Source organism: Gallinula chloropus (genome assembly GCF_964237585.1).
Source record: "Gallinula chloropus genome assembly, chromosome: 5".
NCBI lineage: Eukaryota > Metazoa > Chordata > Aves > Gruiformes > Rallidae > Gallinula > Gallinula chloropus.
Genome location: NC_140090.1, coordinates 35,061,168 through 35,080,741, shown reverse-complemented (window position 1 = coordinate 35,080,741; position 19,574 = coordinate 35,061,168). Strand labels below are relative to the sequence as shown.

Sequence of the window (19,574 nt, the reverse complement as noted above, 5' to 3'; positions counted from 1 at the left end):
GCCATCGCCCCTTGTCCTGTCTTGGTGTCATCAATTTCAACAGAATCAGGATATTCCACACCCACCCCCCCAGTGGGGAGAAATGATCTGCTCATGTAAAGGGACACTTACCATATCTGGAAGTCTCATTTTTTGGCAAGTTAGCTCGAAGGATGAAGTTGTTCAAGCTGTTCAGATAGGCTGGAAGGCTGTGATAACCTTCGGGATTATACCACACCTGCACACAATTGAGAAATTGAAACAATTTGGGAGAGAAATTGGTACTGATAACACTCTGGTTTGTTCTGCTTGCACAAATGAATCGTTCCACGGTTCTTATCTGAAGTCATAAGCTCTACAAGTTAAAGTCCAATGATTAAACCACATCAAGTACCGAGTGAGGATAAAAGCACATTTCACTTGCAGCACCAGCAGTCCCAACAGCTTCATTTGTCTTCTGGGAGAGAAGGAAAAAGAACTAGCTGGGTATGTGACATACAGCAACAGATACTTGTTTTCTTCTCCACAATAAGCTACTCAGAACTGATGACCACCAGCCCAAGGTCCCAAGGAAGGCTAAGCAATGTCTGACACCACTAGAAAGCTAGGGGAGAAAAAAAGGGTCACTCTAGGGCAGCAAATAGAATCACAGAATGCTTTGGGTTGGAAGGGACCTCAAAGATCATCACGTCCCAACCCCCCTGCCATGGGCAGGGACACCCTCACTAGACCAGGTTTCCCAAAGCCCCATCCAGCCTGGCCTTGAACGCCTCCAGAGAGGGGGCAGACACCACTTCCCTGGGCAACCTGTGCCTGTGTCTCACCACCCTCATAGTGAGGAATTTTTTCCTAATATCCAATCTAAATCTAGCCCCTTCCCATTTAAAGCCATTGCCCCTTGTCCTATCACTACATGCCCTTTTAAAAAGTTCCTCCCCAACTTTCTTACAGGCATCTTTGAAGTACTAGAAGGATACTATAAGGTCTTCCCTGGAGCCTTCTCTTCTCCAGGTTGAACAATGCCAACTCTCTCAGCCTGTCTTCATAGGAGAGGTGCTTCAGCCCTCCAATCACCTTCATGGCCCTCCTCTGGACCCATTCCAACAGTTCCATGTCCTTCTTATGTTGAGGACTCCAGAACTGGACACAATACTCCAAGTGGGGTCTCACAAGGGCAGAGTAGAGAGGCAGAATCCCCTCCTTTGACTTGTTGGCCATGCTCCTTTTGATGTGACCCAGGATATGACTGGCCTTCTGGGCTGCGAGCACATATTGTCTGCTCACGTCAAGCCTAAAAATAGCCAGTCATCACCTCCCCATTCAGCAACAGCCCTTATCCCTCATGATGACTGTCCTTACCTATACCAGGGTAGACCCTGAGGACTTGAGGGGAAACAATCAGATCTCAGGACATGCATTTAGTGGGGGGTGGGGGTGGTTTACTATCACCTACTTTAGACACAACCCACAGCACCCAGCCTGGAGTTGTAAGTTACCTACCAAAGGACAGTGAGCTATTGAGGTCAGGGGCTTGAAGACATCCTGCAGCCCCCAACTTTGGATATCCCCACGCCCTACCTGCTCAGTGATTTTGTTGTCCTCACCCTGGCAGAGCAGTTACTGGGGTCTGCCCCACTTCCAACACTGCTGCAGCTTCCAGGTATTAAATCTGACACACGATAAGCAATTAGCAATCCTTCCCAGATCCAAGAGAAAGCTCTAAGACTGGAGGGGAAAAAGCACCTGCAAATGTGTTACATGGACCCTGAGTGTTAGTGCAATGAGCAACCCCCTGATTCCCTTGTATCGGAGCCCCCTCTTGCAGGAACGCTCTCCTGGTAGCTAGGTTTTGTCATGAGATGGCAGGATCTTGTCAAGTCTCTGGCACTTCCCTGCTACCTCGAATTTCTGCCTTGGTGCTTTTAATGCTGAAGGGTTACAACACTTTCACTGCACAGACACATAGAAAGGGGTTTATCGGGACACACCAGCCAACCCAAGTTACGGTACATACGAGATAAAGGTGCTAACTAATTGATATTTTCACCTCTGCATAATAAAATTGTGACAGCAGAAGATTTGTCTCCTGCTAGCTAGAGAAGTCAGACTGACAAGGAAGAAGAGGGAGAGAAAAGGAAACATCGTCTCTCCAGTGCCAAGGTGCAGGGTTCAGAGGGTTTTGCTTTGTTTTCTGAAGTAGCCCCGAACTCAACATCACTTCTCCTGGGTCCCATGCTAGGACGAGCCGGTGGAGGTTAGTTACCTTAGTCAGCGTTCTGTTGGCGGGCACTGGCCTGATATCGAACTGGAGATCTGTCGTCAAAGGCAGCCCGAAGCTCCAGCCACCATACCTGAGTGAAGACCAGAGTGAAATGCACCGATACACTCATTCAGAGGCTTTGATGCCTGCAGTTGGTCCGGATTAGCATGCTACTGTCCACCCCAGTTAAGTCTAGTTGGACTTCAAAGAACTTAGCCCAGGACGCAGTGTGCAGCCAAGCCAACACTGCTGCAGGAGCCCTCACGGGGGCGGGACGGGGGGAAGGGAAACACACTTGGCAGCGCTGTCACAAAGCTACACTGAAAGTCTCCATCTGAGAAACGTTCTGGAACCGCAGAGACTCCTAACCCACATGCCTATCACCTTGGGATTAGATGACGGCTTCTTACGGAGAAGATGAACAAGGCAGTTTAAATCAACGGCAGATGACCACGTTACTGACAGCCCTAATGGCATGCTAGCTTTGCCCTGAGACATGCTGCGCAGCCATAATGCAGACTCCAGATGTGCTAATGGTTCCAACAGCCCCAAGGTGCAAGGTTCAGCCTCTAATTTCAGTGGCAGAGATGTGCCCGTTTACAGGAAGCCCACACCGAGACCCTGCAGAAGAATCAAACTTGGAGGAAAGTCTCTCCCCAGGATTTACTTCATGACACGCTGTGTCAGGTTTTCCTCTTTTTAAGTGTTTCTGAGCCATACAAAGGCTTGTCTGCAGACCCAGTCATCAACCTACCAGGTGACTGACATGTTATCCCTAGTCTGTACCTCTACTATCCTCAAGCAGCGTTTGCAAGAACATTTTAGCTTTAACTTCACAATTGCAAGACATTTTACCTCCTTTTTCAGCAGAGAAAAAAGAGCCCTACTGCACCATCACCTCTTTGGCCTTGGCAGACAGAATACATACAAGAGGCTGCTCCCAGTTCAACCCTGAGGACAAGGATTGGAGATGGATGTTGTACCGTTTTTGCAGGAAGTCCTTGGTGGTTGCCAGAATGTAGGTCTCCACATCATGCCCCGTCAGGTTGTAAATCGTCCGTGTGGAGAAGGTCCTTCTGTGCGGAGGGGTGTAGTTTGTTGGGGGACAAGTCTGAGCGGAGACAAAGGAACAGAAGCATTAGTGTCCATGTGGTAATCTAATCCTGGGACAGATTCCTACAGAAGCTGGTGACTCACAGCTCAGGGCACAAAGACACACGGCATCCATCCCTGCCGAACGTATTTAGCGAGGTCCTTCACAACACCCTTTGCTTAAATCGCTTCTACTGGCATCAGTGACCTTGCAACGTGCTTCATGCTACGCAGGACTATTTTTGCTGAATTAAGGCTGATCCTACTTAGCAGAGCGTCACCGTGACTGCACAGACAACGGCAGAGGGCAAAACAACTCGGAGCTGAGAACTCCGTGGTGGCCTCAAACCCTCATCTTGCATTTCACGGCAGCTACACTCGATGTTTTTGCTTTAACTATCAGTCAATGGGAATATTTTCCAGAGCTTCAGAGAAACCTCGGATTAGTCCTGAATATATAATTTAACATGCTGAGGGTCAAAGTCACATTGACTGTTTCGTAAGGTTGAAGCGTCCTACCAGGCATGGTACTGGCTGCTTCTTTTGGTTCATCCCTAATAAAAATCTCTGGCCTCCCCCATTGCTTAGCTGTTCACAACTACGCATCAGAAGACACAAAACAGCTTCCTTCATGCTGAGGAATGCCTGCCTGTGCCTGCTAGAGGTGAGAATCAGCTTTGAATGTTATCCTGCCTTATCAGAGAAGAAATGCTGATACTTTTAATGACATGAAACTAAGTGTATGTCCAGAAGAACGCATAAAATCGCTGCATCTGAAGGAGTGACTGGGAACGTGCAACCAAGCAGATGCTTGTCCTAGGGAACCTGCTTTGGCAGGGGGGTTGGACTCGATCTCTTAAGGTCCCTTTCAACTCCTACAATTGTGTGATTCTGTGATTTTATCTTACAAACGGCATCACACTGCGCCTTGAGTCTGATTTCACAGAATCACAGAACCACAGGGGTTGGAAGGGACCTCAAGAGATCATCAAGTCCAACCCCTTTATTTTCCTACTGGAAAAAAAAGCTGATGATATGTGAACAGCACTAGAGGAAGAGGGGACCAACTTTAAACCGGATGGTAAAATTACAACATCCTTGGGACAGAACACGCACGTAAAGACACAGGGCCCAGCAGTACCTGGTTCTGTACGTACCACTGTAAAGCGAACAACTAATATTATTAATCATAGCTATTTATAATATGGAGCAGAGCAAAGGCAGATGGAGCCAGACTTTGCATAGCATAAAAGTTAAATTCCGAAGAGCAAAGAGCAATAATAGCTGTGCTTTCGTGTAATGACAGTGCTTGTATAAAACGCAATTTTCCTCTTGAATACAATGCAATTTTCCTCTTGAATACATGTTCACCTCTGCTAAATGGGACAATCATACAACATTCAAAAACACCGGTAAACCTTTTCCCACCGCAGGGAGGGAGGCGGATAGATTACCATGTGAATCTTCGGAGGATGCTGGTTCCTTTCCTGTCCCCGAAACGGCACAGACAGGGGTTAGCCGGTGTCCGAAATCAACAGGGACAGGAGGAATCTGACCACTGAGTCCCCTTCAGTATCGTGCCTGCCCACCCAACCACCTCCAGCCTACACAGCTCTCCCAAATACTCCCCTCTCCCAAACCCCCTCTCTCTTTAGAGTTTATTCCAAATTACCTGGATGCCATTTGTGCAGTTGCAGGCAGAATACGAAGCTCTCTGGTCTCCACTAATAATCCACTGGCCAAGCATGTCCTCCTCTAAACACTGCCTGAAAAGGAACACATTTTCCTCTGAGGTTCTCCACATTCAGGTCTGCCAATGAAGCTATGTGCTGTCATGTTTGATGGCAGCAAGGATGATGGTGAGTAGCTTCAGCAGAAAAGCAGACCCTCTTGTCAGCTCTGAGTGCTCAGGGAATACCCATCCTCCTGCTGCCTTCAGCACTTCTCAGAACTGCCCTCCTTCAGCCAGTTAGAAGGACTCCAGACCCCACTCCATTCCCACTTAACCTCATTAATGCCTATAAATATAAAGGGCGAGAGTCAGGAGAATGGAGCCCAGCTCTTCTCAGTGATGGCCAGCAACAGGACAAGGGGCAATGGGTGCAAGCTGGAGCAGAAGAAGTTCCATGTGAATGTAAGGAAGAACCTTTCACTGTGAGGGTGACGGAGCTCTGGAACAGGCTGTCCAGAGAGGTTGTGGAGTCTCCTTCTCTAGAGACATTCAAACCCTGCCTGGACGTGTTTTTGAGTGACTTAACATATGTGATCCTGCTCTGGCAGTGGGTTGGACTAGATGATCTTTTGAGGTCCCTTCCAACCCCTCATATTCCATGGTTCCCAAGGTATACAGGATAAGGAGTTTGTATGCAAAGGCCAAAACCACCTTAGAGCTCAGAAACCAGGGCATTGCAACTTCCTGCGATGGGTTGGGCTGACCAGGCAGCCACTGTAAGTCCCCACTATGACTATTTGCCCACAGATCTGTGGCATGCACAAGCATGCATATCTGCCTGGGAATTTACTACCCATTCCTTGAAAATTTGTCTGCAGAGCCCAAAACATGCCAGCCCTCACGGGACAGCTTTTAGATACAGGTACCAGCTACGCTGAGAACTTTCTGGGTGGGCTCAGTGTTACACTTGGGATTACTGGGGAGGAACATACACAAGGACAGTTTGCTCTCATCCTGGTGTCTTGCCACCACCAAAGCTGCTCTCTTACTACTGAGAGCAATAACAGAGTCCACTTGCAGTGGTGAATATTTCTTGAAGCAAAGAACACCAGCGTTGAGGGCCTGGGGCTGTGTGGAAGTCTCATCTCAGCCTCAAAGCACAGACTAGTTTCCCATTTTCAGGCATATCTACAGTTCTGGGCTGGCAGATGCCAACTTCTGTTCCAAGCTGCACAGAAGCCGCACAAGCTCTCAGCAGGGCTGAGGTCTGCTTCATGCCCATCATGACTACAACGCTCCCCGCTCAGATCTGACTCGCATCCCACCAGCTCTGGTCTGAGAGACCTGCAAAAGGCCTCTCCTCATTAAGCATCCCTTAATGAGCTGAAGGAGCCTGCAAGTCAACCAGAAAGGAGGCAGGAGATGTGGTTTTTCTTTGCTCTGCATGTGTCACCAAGGTATGAAAACGCTGCAGATTGATCAAAGGTGAATAGAGTGACATGGGTTCACTTGCAGATTTGGAATTTAAACAGAAGAAAACCAAGAGCTACTTACGAATTGCTTTCGTTCATGCACGTGTTATCTGTTCCAGGGAAAGCAAGCATGGAAGCCACTAAAGCATCGGTGGTTTCATTAGAATTCCTAAGATTTAAAAAGAAAAATAAAAGGAAAAGTGTTGGGCATACTTCTACGGCTGCCTCTGAGCGGAGGAAAAAATACATCTGAATTAAACAGGATTTATTTAAGATGCCAAATAAATTGTTATTTCTGGGGCTTGCCCTGCACTTAGGGACATGAGGGCAGTCCCTCAGGTTTCAAGTGATTGCTTATCGTGGAGAGCTGCACAACTGCTCTGGTGATTTGCTGCCTGTAGATCTAAGCAAGACACTGAACAACTTTGAGACAATCGAGATTCTGTTGCCAGTGAAAATGCATCTACTGCAATTTTCAGGCACTACTCCCAGTCTCGCCTCAATCAGGTCTCTCATTTGTGAGGTCCACATGGTTTTAGTCTTTCAAGAAGATGCTTGGTGGTTCTGTTGCAGCTTTCTAGCAATGATCCATTAGGAGAAGCAGAAAGCATCAGGAGGAGAGGACTCAGACATGCAGCTCTGGCTCATCTAGCAGTGCCGAAGTGGAAAGAGCAGTCCTGGGAAGGAACACTGATGAGCAGACATGTGTGCTTTAGGCAGTTCCACGCCAATATGCAGAAGAACTTCTTCACAGTGAGGGTGACAGAGCCCTGGGACAGGCTGCCCAGGGGGATGTGGAGTCTCCTTCTCTGGAGATATTCAAGACCCATCTGGACACTGACCTGTGCAACCTGTCCTAGGGACCCTGCTTTGGCAGGGGCATGGACCTGATGATCTCTGGAGGTCCCTTCTAACCCCTACGATTCTGTGATTCTGCATGCTTTAGAGCTGAATTTTGTATTTCTGATTTAAAGCTGAGAATCACCGGAGAAAGACAGCAGTTCACATCATGAACTCAAAGCGACACAAGTGATAATCATTTTGGTAATAGGGTTTTTGAGCACAATTACACAATTCAGAGGTGACATCTTCATCACACTGAAAAAGCACGTGCCCTTCAAATGATGGTGTGCCTTGGACTAGCGGGGCCCAGGCAGGAGGAGAATGTATCCTGTACTGATAAAGAGGAGGGCGACGTGGACAGCATGTGATGCTAGAACTGTAACATTGGATACAACTGAGGTGGAGACCTCCATTTTGCATCGGGGAAGAGAATATGTATTAAGAAAATCTGCTTGGGGCAGTATGGCTGTCACGGGGCCAGAGGACTCCAATGGCAAATGCCAAGAATACTCCTCACATTTCAGAGTTAATTCCAACCGAGAGGTTGTGGTGCTACAGCTTTCTGGGTGCTGGTCTGAGCCATCTCCCCAAGAGACCCTCTTAAGAACAGGAATTCTGCACTTATCTGTGTAACAACAACGTGGGTAACAGCCACAAGTTATCTGTGCAATGCTTTTCCACTGGCTCTGTTTAGAAACGATCCTGACAGTAAAATATGTGACCTTTATAAACAAATGGGTTTAAGGATCACATGGACCACCACTCACCCAAAGAAGTCGGCCTGGTCGGATGAGCCGTACAGAGAGGGGGAAAGAAGCAGTTCGGGATATTCAGTCTCCTTAGTTCTCAGTGTCCCAAGTCCCATTGCAGCCATCACAAAGAGGACAGGGAGGATGACCTGAGCGATGAAGCCTCTGACATCCCGCCGGGTATGGTGGAATCTCTTAACGAACAAAGCTGATGTCTTCTTGAGCAGCAAGGGCAAACCCTGCAGGCTTTTCGATCTAATCAGGAGCTGATCTGGGTACAAAAGAACAGTGCATTTGGTCATGGAGCAGGATTTGGGATACGCAGGCTATGGATGGTTAGAGCCCCCTGAGTAAATTTAACTTCCTGCACTCCTTTACAGACAGTAAATCAAAAGCCGGGGGCCAGGCTTGGGACCAGACTTAGATTTTGGCTGAGTCGTAAGCTTGTGTAACACCTGGGGGTTTTTTGTTCAATTTCAAATGCTCACACATAGTGAGGCCATTTGAGACCTCGCAAGAGGAACCTGGGCTTCTGGATGCAACAAGATACCTACATCCCATCTTCCCAGCTGCACCTTAAAGGGAAAAATCTGTTATTCTTTCCTATTTGCAAACTGAAAGTGTTCATAATTTAAGAAAGCATGTCCTCAGACAAACCCTCAAGAGAATTAATGCTGGAATACACATACAAGGTGCATACACCAGTTGATCTTTTGCACAGACAGGTTGCTAAAATCAGAGCCAAATGCTGCTGCAACCCATTGCTCTCTCCAAAATACCCACCTCTGTAACCTAACACAGAGCAAACCCTTGTCAGTGCTCTCATTAGGGGTGATACAAACCACTTCTCCATGCATATGAGCTACTGTTTACCGCAGGATTTACACTGCAGCTCAGTTTTGTGAAGCAAGTTGGAAACAGCTCTGCGCTGTCCCCTGAATCCCTCCCTAACTACCACCAGTACATTTGTAAGGCGAAAAAAACATTTCAGCTCTGAGAAAGCATTTCAACCAGGTATTTGCTCATTTGAGGGACACTTTGCAGCTCTGAGATACTCAGAGATACTGGTGTAGAAGCCTCAGAGATACTCATGTAGCTTATTTCTCTTACAAACATTAATTTATCCCTCTGTCTGGCCAGTGGAGCTGTTTTACCATACTGCAACAGCTGGGATGCTGCAAAAAGCAGCAAGGAGGATCCAGCTCAGAGCTGGGCTGCTTTTTGCAACAGGCTAAGGGGTTTCCACAAATTTTCTCTCCTATTTCACCAGTTACATAGACATAATCCTCTCCTGCAATTACTTTCGAAGGTATACACATTTGCTTTTTTAACCACACGCTGGATTTGATTTGATTAAAACCCAGATCAATTTAGAGAAAGGAGGATGCAAACAACACCCCCCCCTGTAATTTATTCAGTGATTCCAACTATTCCAAAGCAGTGGCTCTATTGTTGAGTGCTGTACTTTGAAGTGATTTATTGGTTCTGTGATTCCTGGTTGAGTGAAATATGTTTTTTCAACAAAGAAAAGATGGGGAGCTCAAATCAGCCCATCTGTCACCACTTGCATCTGCGAAACATCTGGAACAAAACCTGGAGGTGATACAGTACCATCTCTCTCTGTGAAGGTATCCGTGCTCATCGACATTTCGTCACTGCCAATCTGACCGCTGGCTCCAGGCAGCTGTTGGGGCATCTCAGCATCTTCTTGCCTGTCCTTCCCTAGCTCCTTTGTCAGATTGAGAAAGACCTACAGAGCAAGGAAAAAAATAGGAGGAGAAATTGGTCCAAATGACACCATTTACAACAATATTCAGGAACCACTCTCCTGCTTTGTAGCTGTAAGTTGGCGCAGCAATTGTGATTGCAATCCTCTTTCTCCTCCCTGTGTGCCCTCAGAGAGAAATTCCCTTTATTTCGGTACAAAATTGTTGTTGTCCAGCTCCCTGTCACCTCCTGTCTCCCTCCCCACTGCAGCAGTGGCAATGTAAGCCTTTGGGGCTGCCGCCTGGACTTACCTTGTCCTAAGACCTAAGACCTACAACAATTATACTCCCTGCACACCACAAGCAGCACACAGGCAGCTCTCCCCACACAGTGCTGCTGAAGAAAGAAGGAGGGCTGCTTCCCTGTGATATTTTTCCCCTCTGGCCTTGTACAAACCTAGCTGGCTCCCCGTAGGGATCATGCACAAGTGTGGCACAGGAGTTGCCCACTGTACACAACGTGATTTTGCCCCTGTACTGGGCATTGGTGAGGCTGTACCTCGAGTATTGGGTCCACTTCTGGGCTCCTTATCATAAGAAGAACATTGAGGTCCTGGAGTGTGTCCAGAGAAGGGCAACCAGGCTGGGGAAGGGACTGGAGGGAAAATCCTATGAGGAGCAGCTGAGAGAGCTGGGGGTATTCAGCCTGGAGAAGAGAAGGCTGAGGGGAGACCTTATCACTACCTACAACTACCTGACAGGAGGGTGTAGAGAGGTGGGTGATGGTCTCTTCAGCCAGGTGACAGGAGATAGGACAAGGGGAAATGGCCTCAAGCTGTGCCAGGGCAGGGTCAAATTAGATGTTAGGGAAAGGTTCTTCACTGAAATTGTTGTCAGGGTCTGGAACAGGCTGCCCAGGGAGGGTGTTAAGTTACCAACGCTGGGTGTGTTTAACAGATGGGTAGATGAGGTGCTCAGGGATATGGTTTAGAATAGGACAGGAACAGTTGGACCCAATGATCTTAAAGGTCTTTTCCAACCTTGTGATTCTGGGATAACCAAGTGGATGCTGAGCTCATACCTCTTCCACAGTTGTGTTTGAAATCCCGTAGCAACCGAGGTGGAGATCGTTCAGACTGGTATCAAGGGCTCTGAGAAGTGCCTGGTAGGCCCCCGAGACTGTAGACTTGAAGGGGGGAAGCACATACACAAGCTCTCCACCAATATCCTCCTTGAGATATGCCTCTGGGAGGTGGGACTGGATCAAGGAGGTCACTGCTGTGGTGTCACACTCCTCTATCATGTTCTGAAATGGGAAGAAAACACTCTGTGGTCACTGAGATGTCTGCAAGGTCAAACTTCCTACTGAGTCTGAATTCTGTCCCAGCGTGCAATCAGTAGGGGCTCTCAGCTCAGGTACACAACAACATCAAAAGAAAGAGATGAAAGGAAGTTTCTGGCCCTTGGAGGCCTCATCCTGGTTCATTCAAGACCTTGCTGGGCTCCTTCTGTCTACCAAGATACTAGATTGGGCTGAACCAACCACTGTTTTACTACAGGTGCTCTAGCCAGTGCAGAGAAAACACCCAGCCACAAGAGAGCAGACACCTGACCTCAGCTGCCCCCATCAACACACTCTTTCCCACGAAAAACAGGGCTTGCACGTGGGTCTTTTTTCATCTTCTCCATCTATACTGCCAGCAGTTTGGCGAGGGGGCAGATCTCTTATGGCATCCATGCTATTGCGTGTGCTGTGGCTACCAACAGCCAAGTTGGGCAACGAAGGCAGAGTCCCTGCAAGCAGAACACTGTGTCTCAGGTCAGAGACTGTTGATGGGACTCTTCCAATCTGATTTATTTCTCTGAATTACAGAATTACACCCGGCCTTGCCTTTAACCCTCCACAAGATCCTGTTGTGTGCAGAGCACTGATTTTCCCTGTCTCCGAGGGTCACAGAGGTGGGTCTGGTGGCCCTGCTGGAGAGCATCCCTCCACTTCAAAGCAAAAGGGGACACACGCCCTCTGAGCATCTCTCACCATGACACATTGTGCTCATATTCAGATCACACATAGTTCTTCAATAGTTCTACAATCCCCAGACCTGCCCCTCAGCCCCTGCTGACACAGCTGCAAGTGCCTGCAGCCCTAAAGTTGTCTTGATGGCTCCCCTTAGAGATGAAGCTGCTGAGAGCTCTCGCTCAGCTTGCAACCAGGTGAATCTCTGCCTCTGCCCCCGGCAGCGGCAGTGCTCGTGAGACATGGGAGCGAGTTAAGAGCCAGTGGGGAAGGACTGCAGCATGCTCCTGGGATACAGGAGGTTCAGCTTCAGACCTCTGCCTTGTCTACTGGAGCTGCAGGACTTTGTGCACAGGGGCTGAAGCTCAGACACTTGTGCTCTAGGGACTTCTCTGTATAGCTTGTCCTTCTAAGAGAAGCTTATTTATAAAAAAAGTGTGTGAATTCCAGCAGGGGACAGCTAGAGTGAGCCGTGGAGCAGGGTGCGCTGTAATCCAGGTGTCTCAGTGGTTGCGGGACATGAAAACACGATCTTAGGTGCAAGCCCAAAGAAGCAGCTCAGCATATTCCTGAACCTGTGTTGCCAAAATCAAGGGTTTCAAACCAAAACACATCCCAACTTCACCCAAGTGTGTAGTGGTTGCATAAAGAATGTATTCTACTGAAAGGAAAATTACACAACAGCCTTTCCACTGCAGACATCTAAGAGTGAGATGAACTATCTGCATCATGCTCCATTTCTGTGGGACACTATGACTTGCCTCCCTTCCTGTCACATGACTGACTCAGTTGCATACCCAAGATGCCGAAAGCTTAGGACCAACTCAGACCCAAACCTTCTTTTTTGTGAGCGTCAGGTGATATCCATCGCCAAACGTTTCCTTGAGGTAGAACGGTGAACCACAACATTTGAGTCCTCCATGCTCTAGGAAGGCGATTCGGTCACTCAGAACTTCTGCTTCATCCAAGTGATGCGTTGAGAGAATGATGGTTCTGCCTGGAAAACGTAAAGGTGATGTCAGCCACCACAGAATGAACGCGTGTGATTCCATGAGACAGGTGAAAGTGATGCTGAATGGAGAGAGTGTGTCAGGTGAAAAGTGACTTTATAAAAAACAACCAGGATGCATCCAGAGGCCCTGAAGAACCCCAGTCTCCCACAACTTGCCCTCTGTGGTCTCCAAGACCCACAGCTCAAAGCCACAGATATCATAGAATCATAGAATGGTCTGGGTTGGAAGGGACCTCAAGGATCACACAGTTCCAACCCCCAACCACAGGCAGGGCCACCAACCTCCAGGCCTGGATCTACACAAGGTTGCCCAGGGCTTCATCTAACCTGGCCTTGAACACCCCCTCCTCTCTGGGCAGCCTGTTCCAGCCACTCACCACTCTCTCTGTAAAGAACTTCCATCTAATATGTAATCTAAACCTTCCTTCCTTTAGTTTTAATCCATTCCCCCTTGCCCTGCCAGTGTTTGGCCTTTGAACAAGTTGGTTCCCCTCCTGTTTCTCTGCTCCCTTCAAGAACTAGAAGGCTGCAATGAGGTCCCCCCGCAGGCAGGCTGAACAAGCCCAGGTCCCTCAGCCTCTCTTCATAGGGAAGGTGCTCCAGCCCTCTGATCATCTCTGTGGCCTCCTCTGAACCCTCTCCAACAGTCCCACATCTTATATTGGAGCCCTCAGATCTTGACACAGTACTCCAGCTGGGGCCTCCTGAGGGCAGAGCAGAGAGGGACAATACCCTCCCCGTCCGGGCTGGCCACCCCTCTTCTGATGGAGCCCTTCTGAGCTGCAAGAGCCCACTGCTGGCTCATGTTAAGTTTCTCATCTACCATGACACCCAGGTCCTTCTCAGCAGGGGTCCTCTCAAAGAGCTCTTCTCCCAGTCTGTATATATGTCTGGGATTCTTCTGGCCAGATGTCATATTTTCAAAAGGGACAGGCATCACCTTTGGCACTGGGCAGCATCTTGTCTCATCACCATACCTTTTTTATTCTTGGAGATAATTTCCCAGATACTTCTCCGAGAACATGGATCCACCCCTGTGGTTGGCTCATCTAGTATCACCACCTTTGATCCACCCAAGAGAGCAATAGCTATAGACAACTTCCTCTTCATGCCACCAGACAGGGAGCCAGCTAGCTTGTGACGATGGCTGTACAGTCCAGTCTCCTTCAAAGTCCTTGAAAACAAAGACGACAAGAAGCAATCCCCAAAGGTTTTCCTTCAGGTATCTTTTAAAAGCAGGGAATCTGAATGTACCCAAAGAACCGTAACTGCAAATGAAAAACTGCTCAAGTATGGACTGCTCTACTGGGTGGTCACAGTGCAAGGAGATGATTCACCCTGCAGAGCTCAGTCACCGGGATTTTAATTTAAAACAGTTTTGGGTTTTTTTGTTAGGATGTTTTCAAAGTTTCCATCTGACACATCAAGGTTAAAGGCTCAACCTCATCAACTGAGAACACCAAGATCCAAACTCCCTGGGATGTTCTGGCTGCTTCACTTCTCCGCAGAAACAATAAAGCCAACATCATCTTTCTGACTGGTTGATTAAATCTCTTTCTGGGGAAAATTGTAAAGCAGCAACGACTAGACCCTTAGGCCTATAAACTCATCTCCAAAGAATTGCCACAAAAACTTGTAAACCCCCATGGAGACGAGACGTTGTTTTCTTACAGCCACAGACATCTCCACTCAATATACTCCTCTAGTCAGATCAAAGTGTTGTTTGAACTCTACGCAAGGTCTGCAGCAGTCCTCAAAGCCATTCATTCAGTTGAGCTTTGCAGCAGCAACAGCACCACCACATAACCCTGACAACCCCCTTTCCCTTCTCCAACCCTTGTTATTTTTATACCTCTTCACTTCTTGGTAGAGCTCTGGTTCACCCCAGTGAGGGACTTTGATGTACCCATAGAGTAGCAAGTGTTCCTTTGTGGTGAGGTAGTTAAAGAGGACGTTGTGCTGCATACACACCCCCATGTTCTTCCGGATAACTTCCTGGTCAGTCCGGATGTCTTTGCCATACACAAAGATAGTACCCGATGATGTAGGGAACAGCCCAGTCAAAATAGATCTGGAAGGGAAAAATAAATGGGAAAGGAAATTAGAAAAAGGAGAAAGCTGTAAGTAATTTTTTCACGTGGCCCTGTACATATCGCTTTCAAAGTATCCTCACAACACCACCACACCTCTTCCAGCCTGAGACCACCAACCACTGCTGCTTCTGCTGTCTGCCCATGCTTTGGCAGAGCGGTGGTGAATTAACATCAAAGGATGCCCTGCTACCCCTCCCCAGGAACATGAGGGCGCGTACCAAGCTCACACACTGAATTCTAGCTCCTTTTAACATGTACTCTTATCTCCTTGCTAAGCCAGACCACTGCAGATCCTATACAGCAATACTCTTGTCCTTTGTTTCCAATTTCACATAATCACAGACCGTTAGGAATTGGAAAGGACCTTGAAAGACCATATAGTCCAACCTTCCTGCCAGAGCAGGATCACTCAGACTAAATCTCACAGGAACACATCCAGGCCGGTTTGAATGTCTCCAGAGAAGGAGACTCCACAGCCTCTCTGGGCAGCCTGTCCCAGGGCTCCGTCACGCTCACAGGGAAAAAGCTTCTCCTTATGTTCACATGGAACTTCTTGTGCTCCAGCTTGCACCCTTTGCCCCTTGTCCTGTTGCTGGCCACCACTGAGAAGAGCCTGGCTCCGTTCTCCTGACTCTCGCCCTTTACCTATTTATAGACATTAATGAGGTCACCCCTCAGTCTCATCTTCTCCAGGCTAGAGGCCCAGCTCCCTCAGCCTGTCCTCATGAGGAAGAGGTTCCACTCCTTTCATCATATGGTGGCCCTGCAATTTATTCACTGGGAATTCATACCACACAGTTCCTCTTTGTTTTCTGAGGTTTGTCTACAGTATCCCACCAGCCTCATATCGTGAACCACAACAGAGATTGAAAACCACCTCTTCATCTTCCTAACCCCATTCCACTGCCATTGCTAACAAGGAATGGGGGAGACATCTAGGCCTGAGACCTCACAGTGGGCAGTGCTTTCATCTAGGTTCAAGCAAATAATTACCCACCTATCAACACCCAACAGAGCTGAGTAAAATGGCCTCTGCTCCAAGCTACTCCTTGCACATTATAGGTCATTTTTGGTGCTGCCCTGGAGGGACTAGAGGGAAAAGATGTATCCCAAACTGCCCCTTCACCTTCCCAGAGCTTCTCCCTCTCCTGGGACTTCCAACCACCATTAAAAAGGAAGGAAACAACTCATGAGCTTACTCAGGGCTTGAAGCCTGTGCTAAGGCTCAAGAAGCCATTGTACTTTTCTGCATATCACCTTTGCCTACACTTTGCAAGGCGGGTGAGAGGAACTGATAATCAGCTGGGATGAAGCTTACATCTGTCTTACTGTTTCGGGCTCTTCTGAGGCTTCTATTTATCAGCTTAATGTTGCTTTCAGAGTGATGCACATATATATCAGTGGAGAAATCAAGCTCTGCACATCTGTTTTAGCACTGTTATCTAACAACGTAAATAATAATTTATAAATGGCAAGGCTGGAAGAGCTGAAAAGCCGATGTATTAACCCACTGCTACTCCAGCCCAGCCAGCACAGGAGTTTGTACAGCTGAAATACACCTTTATTAAGCTTTCTTGCTATTATCACTTCAGCTTTGGTGACTTCACATGCTACCCACAGCTTTCAGAGCAACCTAACCCCAGGCACCAAAGCGTCATGGAACAAAAATTCTACAACAGCTGCCAAGCAGTGAGTTACTGGTAACCTACCAGATTAAAAATCACGCTCCTAAGCAGAAAAAACCCTTTAATTCTAATAGATGAAGGGACTGTTGAGGTCATCCCTGAGCAAGATAAAACTACAAGAGAGATTTAGCCTAATAGAGCATCTTATTCAGCCTCCCAACACCACACAGCCCCACTTGCTCTCTCGCTCAATTGTGCCTCACAGTATTAAAACCAAAAAGAACAGCAGCTTTAAAGGACATGTACATGGTCGTAGTTTTCCCAGCTCCGTTGTGTCCCAGCAGGGAAGTGATATTCCCTTCGTAGAAGTTGAGGTTGAGGTTGTCCACTGCAGCTTTGGATCCATAAACCTTTGTTATGCCACGGAGGGAGACTCCCAAGGTGAGGTCAGTGGGCTCCGGCTCCAGGTGAGGAGGGGACGCACCTTTGAGGGATCAGAGGACAGTTACTGCACTGCAGTGGGTGTGTGCTGCTTTATTTCACCTCAGAGATAAGCAAGGCTTTTAAAAAACCCCCAACAAAATACAGCAAAAGGAGGTGCCTTTAAGAACATTTCATAGGATCCATAGCGTTTTGAGCTCTCTGGGATTTCTCCTTTTTCCTTCTAACAACTCCTGACATTAGGTATTAATCACTTCTGAAAAGGTCTCATATTCAGAGAGTTCGGAGCACCTAACTTAATTTATACTAAGCAAGCATAGAAAATTAGAGGACATACAGCAAAGCTACTGACTTATCTCCCATCAGCAAGCTTTTATGTGTGACCTCACGGCATTTTCTGGGTTAAATAGATGAAGACATGAATGCAGAAGCGTGCATCCTTTTTGTCACATGGAAGCTGTACTTGCTTGCATTAAAGCATGTTTCTGTGCAGAGGATTGTCGACTGAGGTATATACACCTGAGGTAACCACCCAACCGCAAGACACCCCAACACACATGTGGAAAAGCGGTACTGGATTTCCATACCAAATGGGAATCACAGAATTGTAGGAGTTGGAAGATCCAACAACCCTGCCAAAGCAGGTTGCTTAGGACAGATCAAGTATGGTTTAAAAGCCAGATATCCATTCACATAACACCTTCCAGGCTTTTTTTTTTAACTTGTGCTACAAAATAAGGATGAATAGAGAAAGAATGATGTGCTTTCCAGGCGGGGTGCCCCTTTACAAATTCGGCTTCGTCTACCTAAAAACACGAGTTAGCATCGCTACCCCATCTAGCATTCACGTACATATCTTGTTGCTGAGGGTGGCTTCCTTCCTTAAGAACAGCTTGGTGAAGAGAAGGCCTCTTCGTTTCTCATTCCAGAAGGGGAGGTAGCTGTTGTATTCGACCCAGTAAGATGGAAGCAGCGGGAAATACCAGGGAGCAGCCATGCCGTATCTACCTGCAAGGAGAAGAGGAATCTCATCAGGTGTCTGGTTCTGAGGAACACACTATTGGGTGTGCTCCAAACAGCAAAAATAAACTCCATGGAGATCTCTCCTCTCTTGATGTGCTCATGTGCTACTGATGCTTGGTAGAGAGCCTGTCTGATTGACACAATGGGAAGCAGTCACTAATTTGTTATTCTGAGTAACTTCATAGCTGGAGGGCAGGAGCACTTTACTTTTTCCACTGGGTAGATTTCCGTATACCAGCTGACTGCTTCATTAGGTGGGGAAGAAAAGCAAAAGACAAATGTACTGGCTCTTGCCCAAGGCAGGAATTACTTTTTGAAATCAAATGATATAAGTTACACAACACCAAATCACTCAACTGACAAATGCAGGCTAGCACACTCTGTTCTCCTTTTCACCCACCAGCCTGCAGACACATCTTCCTGTGTCTTCTTCAGGAGATTCAGCTTCTTCAGGAGACCTACGTACACACGTGATAACCAGAGGAACCCTGATTCCCCCTTGCTCTGCCCTGTCTCAGTTTCATTAACATCGACATGCAGAGCATCTTGCTGTCTGAACCATGGGATCATCCCATGCTGTATTCATTCTTTCCTAAAAATAGTTGGTACAGCACCACCCTTGTTGCTTTCTATCCTTACCTGGGAAAACATTCCTTATATACCATCCCAGGATGAAGTAAATGAACGAGTCTATCAGAATGAGCCAGCACATCCAGCCAAAGGAAGTGTTGTCTCCAATCATCGGGGACTTATACATGTTGTCCCACTGCAGACCTGCAGAAAGGAATGTGGAAAGACAAAGAGAATTAACAGGAATTAACGGAACATCACAACCACGGGAGCTCAAAGCCTGGCTTTGTCTACAATAAACATACCTATGCCCTGTGCCTCATATCGAGCGATGTATTGACTTGCGTAACTGAACGCAGTTGGGGACAACAGGCTCTGTGGAATAAGAAAAATTGAAAGCCAAGAACATGTGAATTAGTCTCAAGGAGAAATCAAGCTGGTCAACTAATCAGGTATGTCACTGGCTTGGTCCAGAAGCCAGAAACATGAGCACGGTTGGGGTTTCTCCCCCGCAACAGTCACAAAGAGCACTGGAGCAGTCTTATGATGGGCAGAGCTTCTGGTGATGGGCTGTAATGTCACCTTAGAGCCTGCTTTTCTTTTGCTTCCACACCCAGGACCCAACCTCCTCCCTCGTAAGGGGCTTTATTTTAGGCTTCCGAAATACAGCAGCACTTGAGAATTAGTTGATGTCTCGTTAATAATTCTACCACTTGCATTAGGAGACATCCTTCCCTGAATTTGCTGACTCAAAGAAAACATATCTGTCTTCTGGAACCGAAAGCCTACCTATAGGTTTACATCTATTTCCATAGCATGGAATTTGAGATTTGTGAAACTAAGGGATGAGGAGAACTAGCAACGAGCAGAGCCAGTGATGAGCTGAGACAGTCTTCCTTCAGAGCTCTCCTGCCTTACTGAGACAACCTAGCTTTGCCGCGGCAGTTGAAAGTAACCCACTTTGCAGTTTAAAAGAGCAAAGCACATAGTTCAAAGGACTCTGATGCAGCTAGGAACTCA

The 19,574-nt window shown here is 47.5% G+C and overlaps 1 protein-coding gene across 1 annotated transcript in view; it reads right to left on the bottom strand.

The window, feature by feature from the left end:
* The window catches only part of ABCA12 (ATP binding cassette subfamily A member 12), a gene marked incomplete at both ends in the record, with an annotated part of 90,632 nt that overhangs the window by 18,448 nt on the left and 52,610 nt on the right, over positions 1-19,574 (bottom strand). The window contains 15 exons of the mRNA XM_084264852.1: positions 112-217; positions 2,243-2,330; positions 3,223-3,350; positions 5,004-5,097; positions 6,558-6,644; positions 8,086-8,338; positions 9,679-9,817; positions 10,855-11,079; positions 12,627-12,787; positions 13,780-13,976; positions 14,655-14,873; positions 16,827-17,004; positions 17,814-17,969; positions 18,624-18,758; positions 18,860-18,929. Of these exons, the coding sequence (XP_084120978.1) occupies positions 112-217; positions 2,243-2,330; positions 3,223-3,350; positions 5,004-5,097; positions 6,558-6,644; positions 8,086-8,338; positions 9,679-9,817; positions 10,855-11,079; positions 12,627-12,787; positions 13,780-13,976; positions 14,655-14,873; positions 16,827-17,004; positions 17,814-17,969; positions 18,624-18,758; positions 18,860-18,929 (2,236 nt within the window). The remainder of the gene's footprint in view (positions 1-111; positions 218-2,242; positions 2,331-3,222; positions 3,351-5,003; positions 5,098-6,557; positions 6,645-8,085; positions 8,339-9,678; positions 9,818-10,854; positions 11,080-12,626; positions 12,788-13,779; positions 13,977-14,654; positions 14,874-16,826; positions 17,005-17,813; positions 17,970-18,623; positions 18,759-18,859; positions 18,930-19,574) is intronic.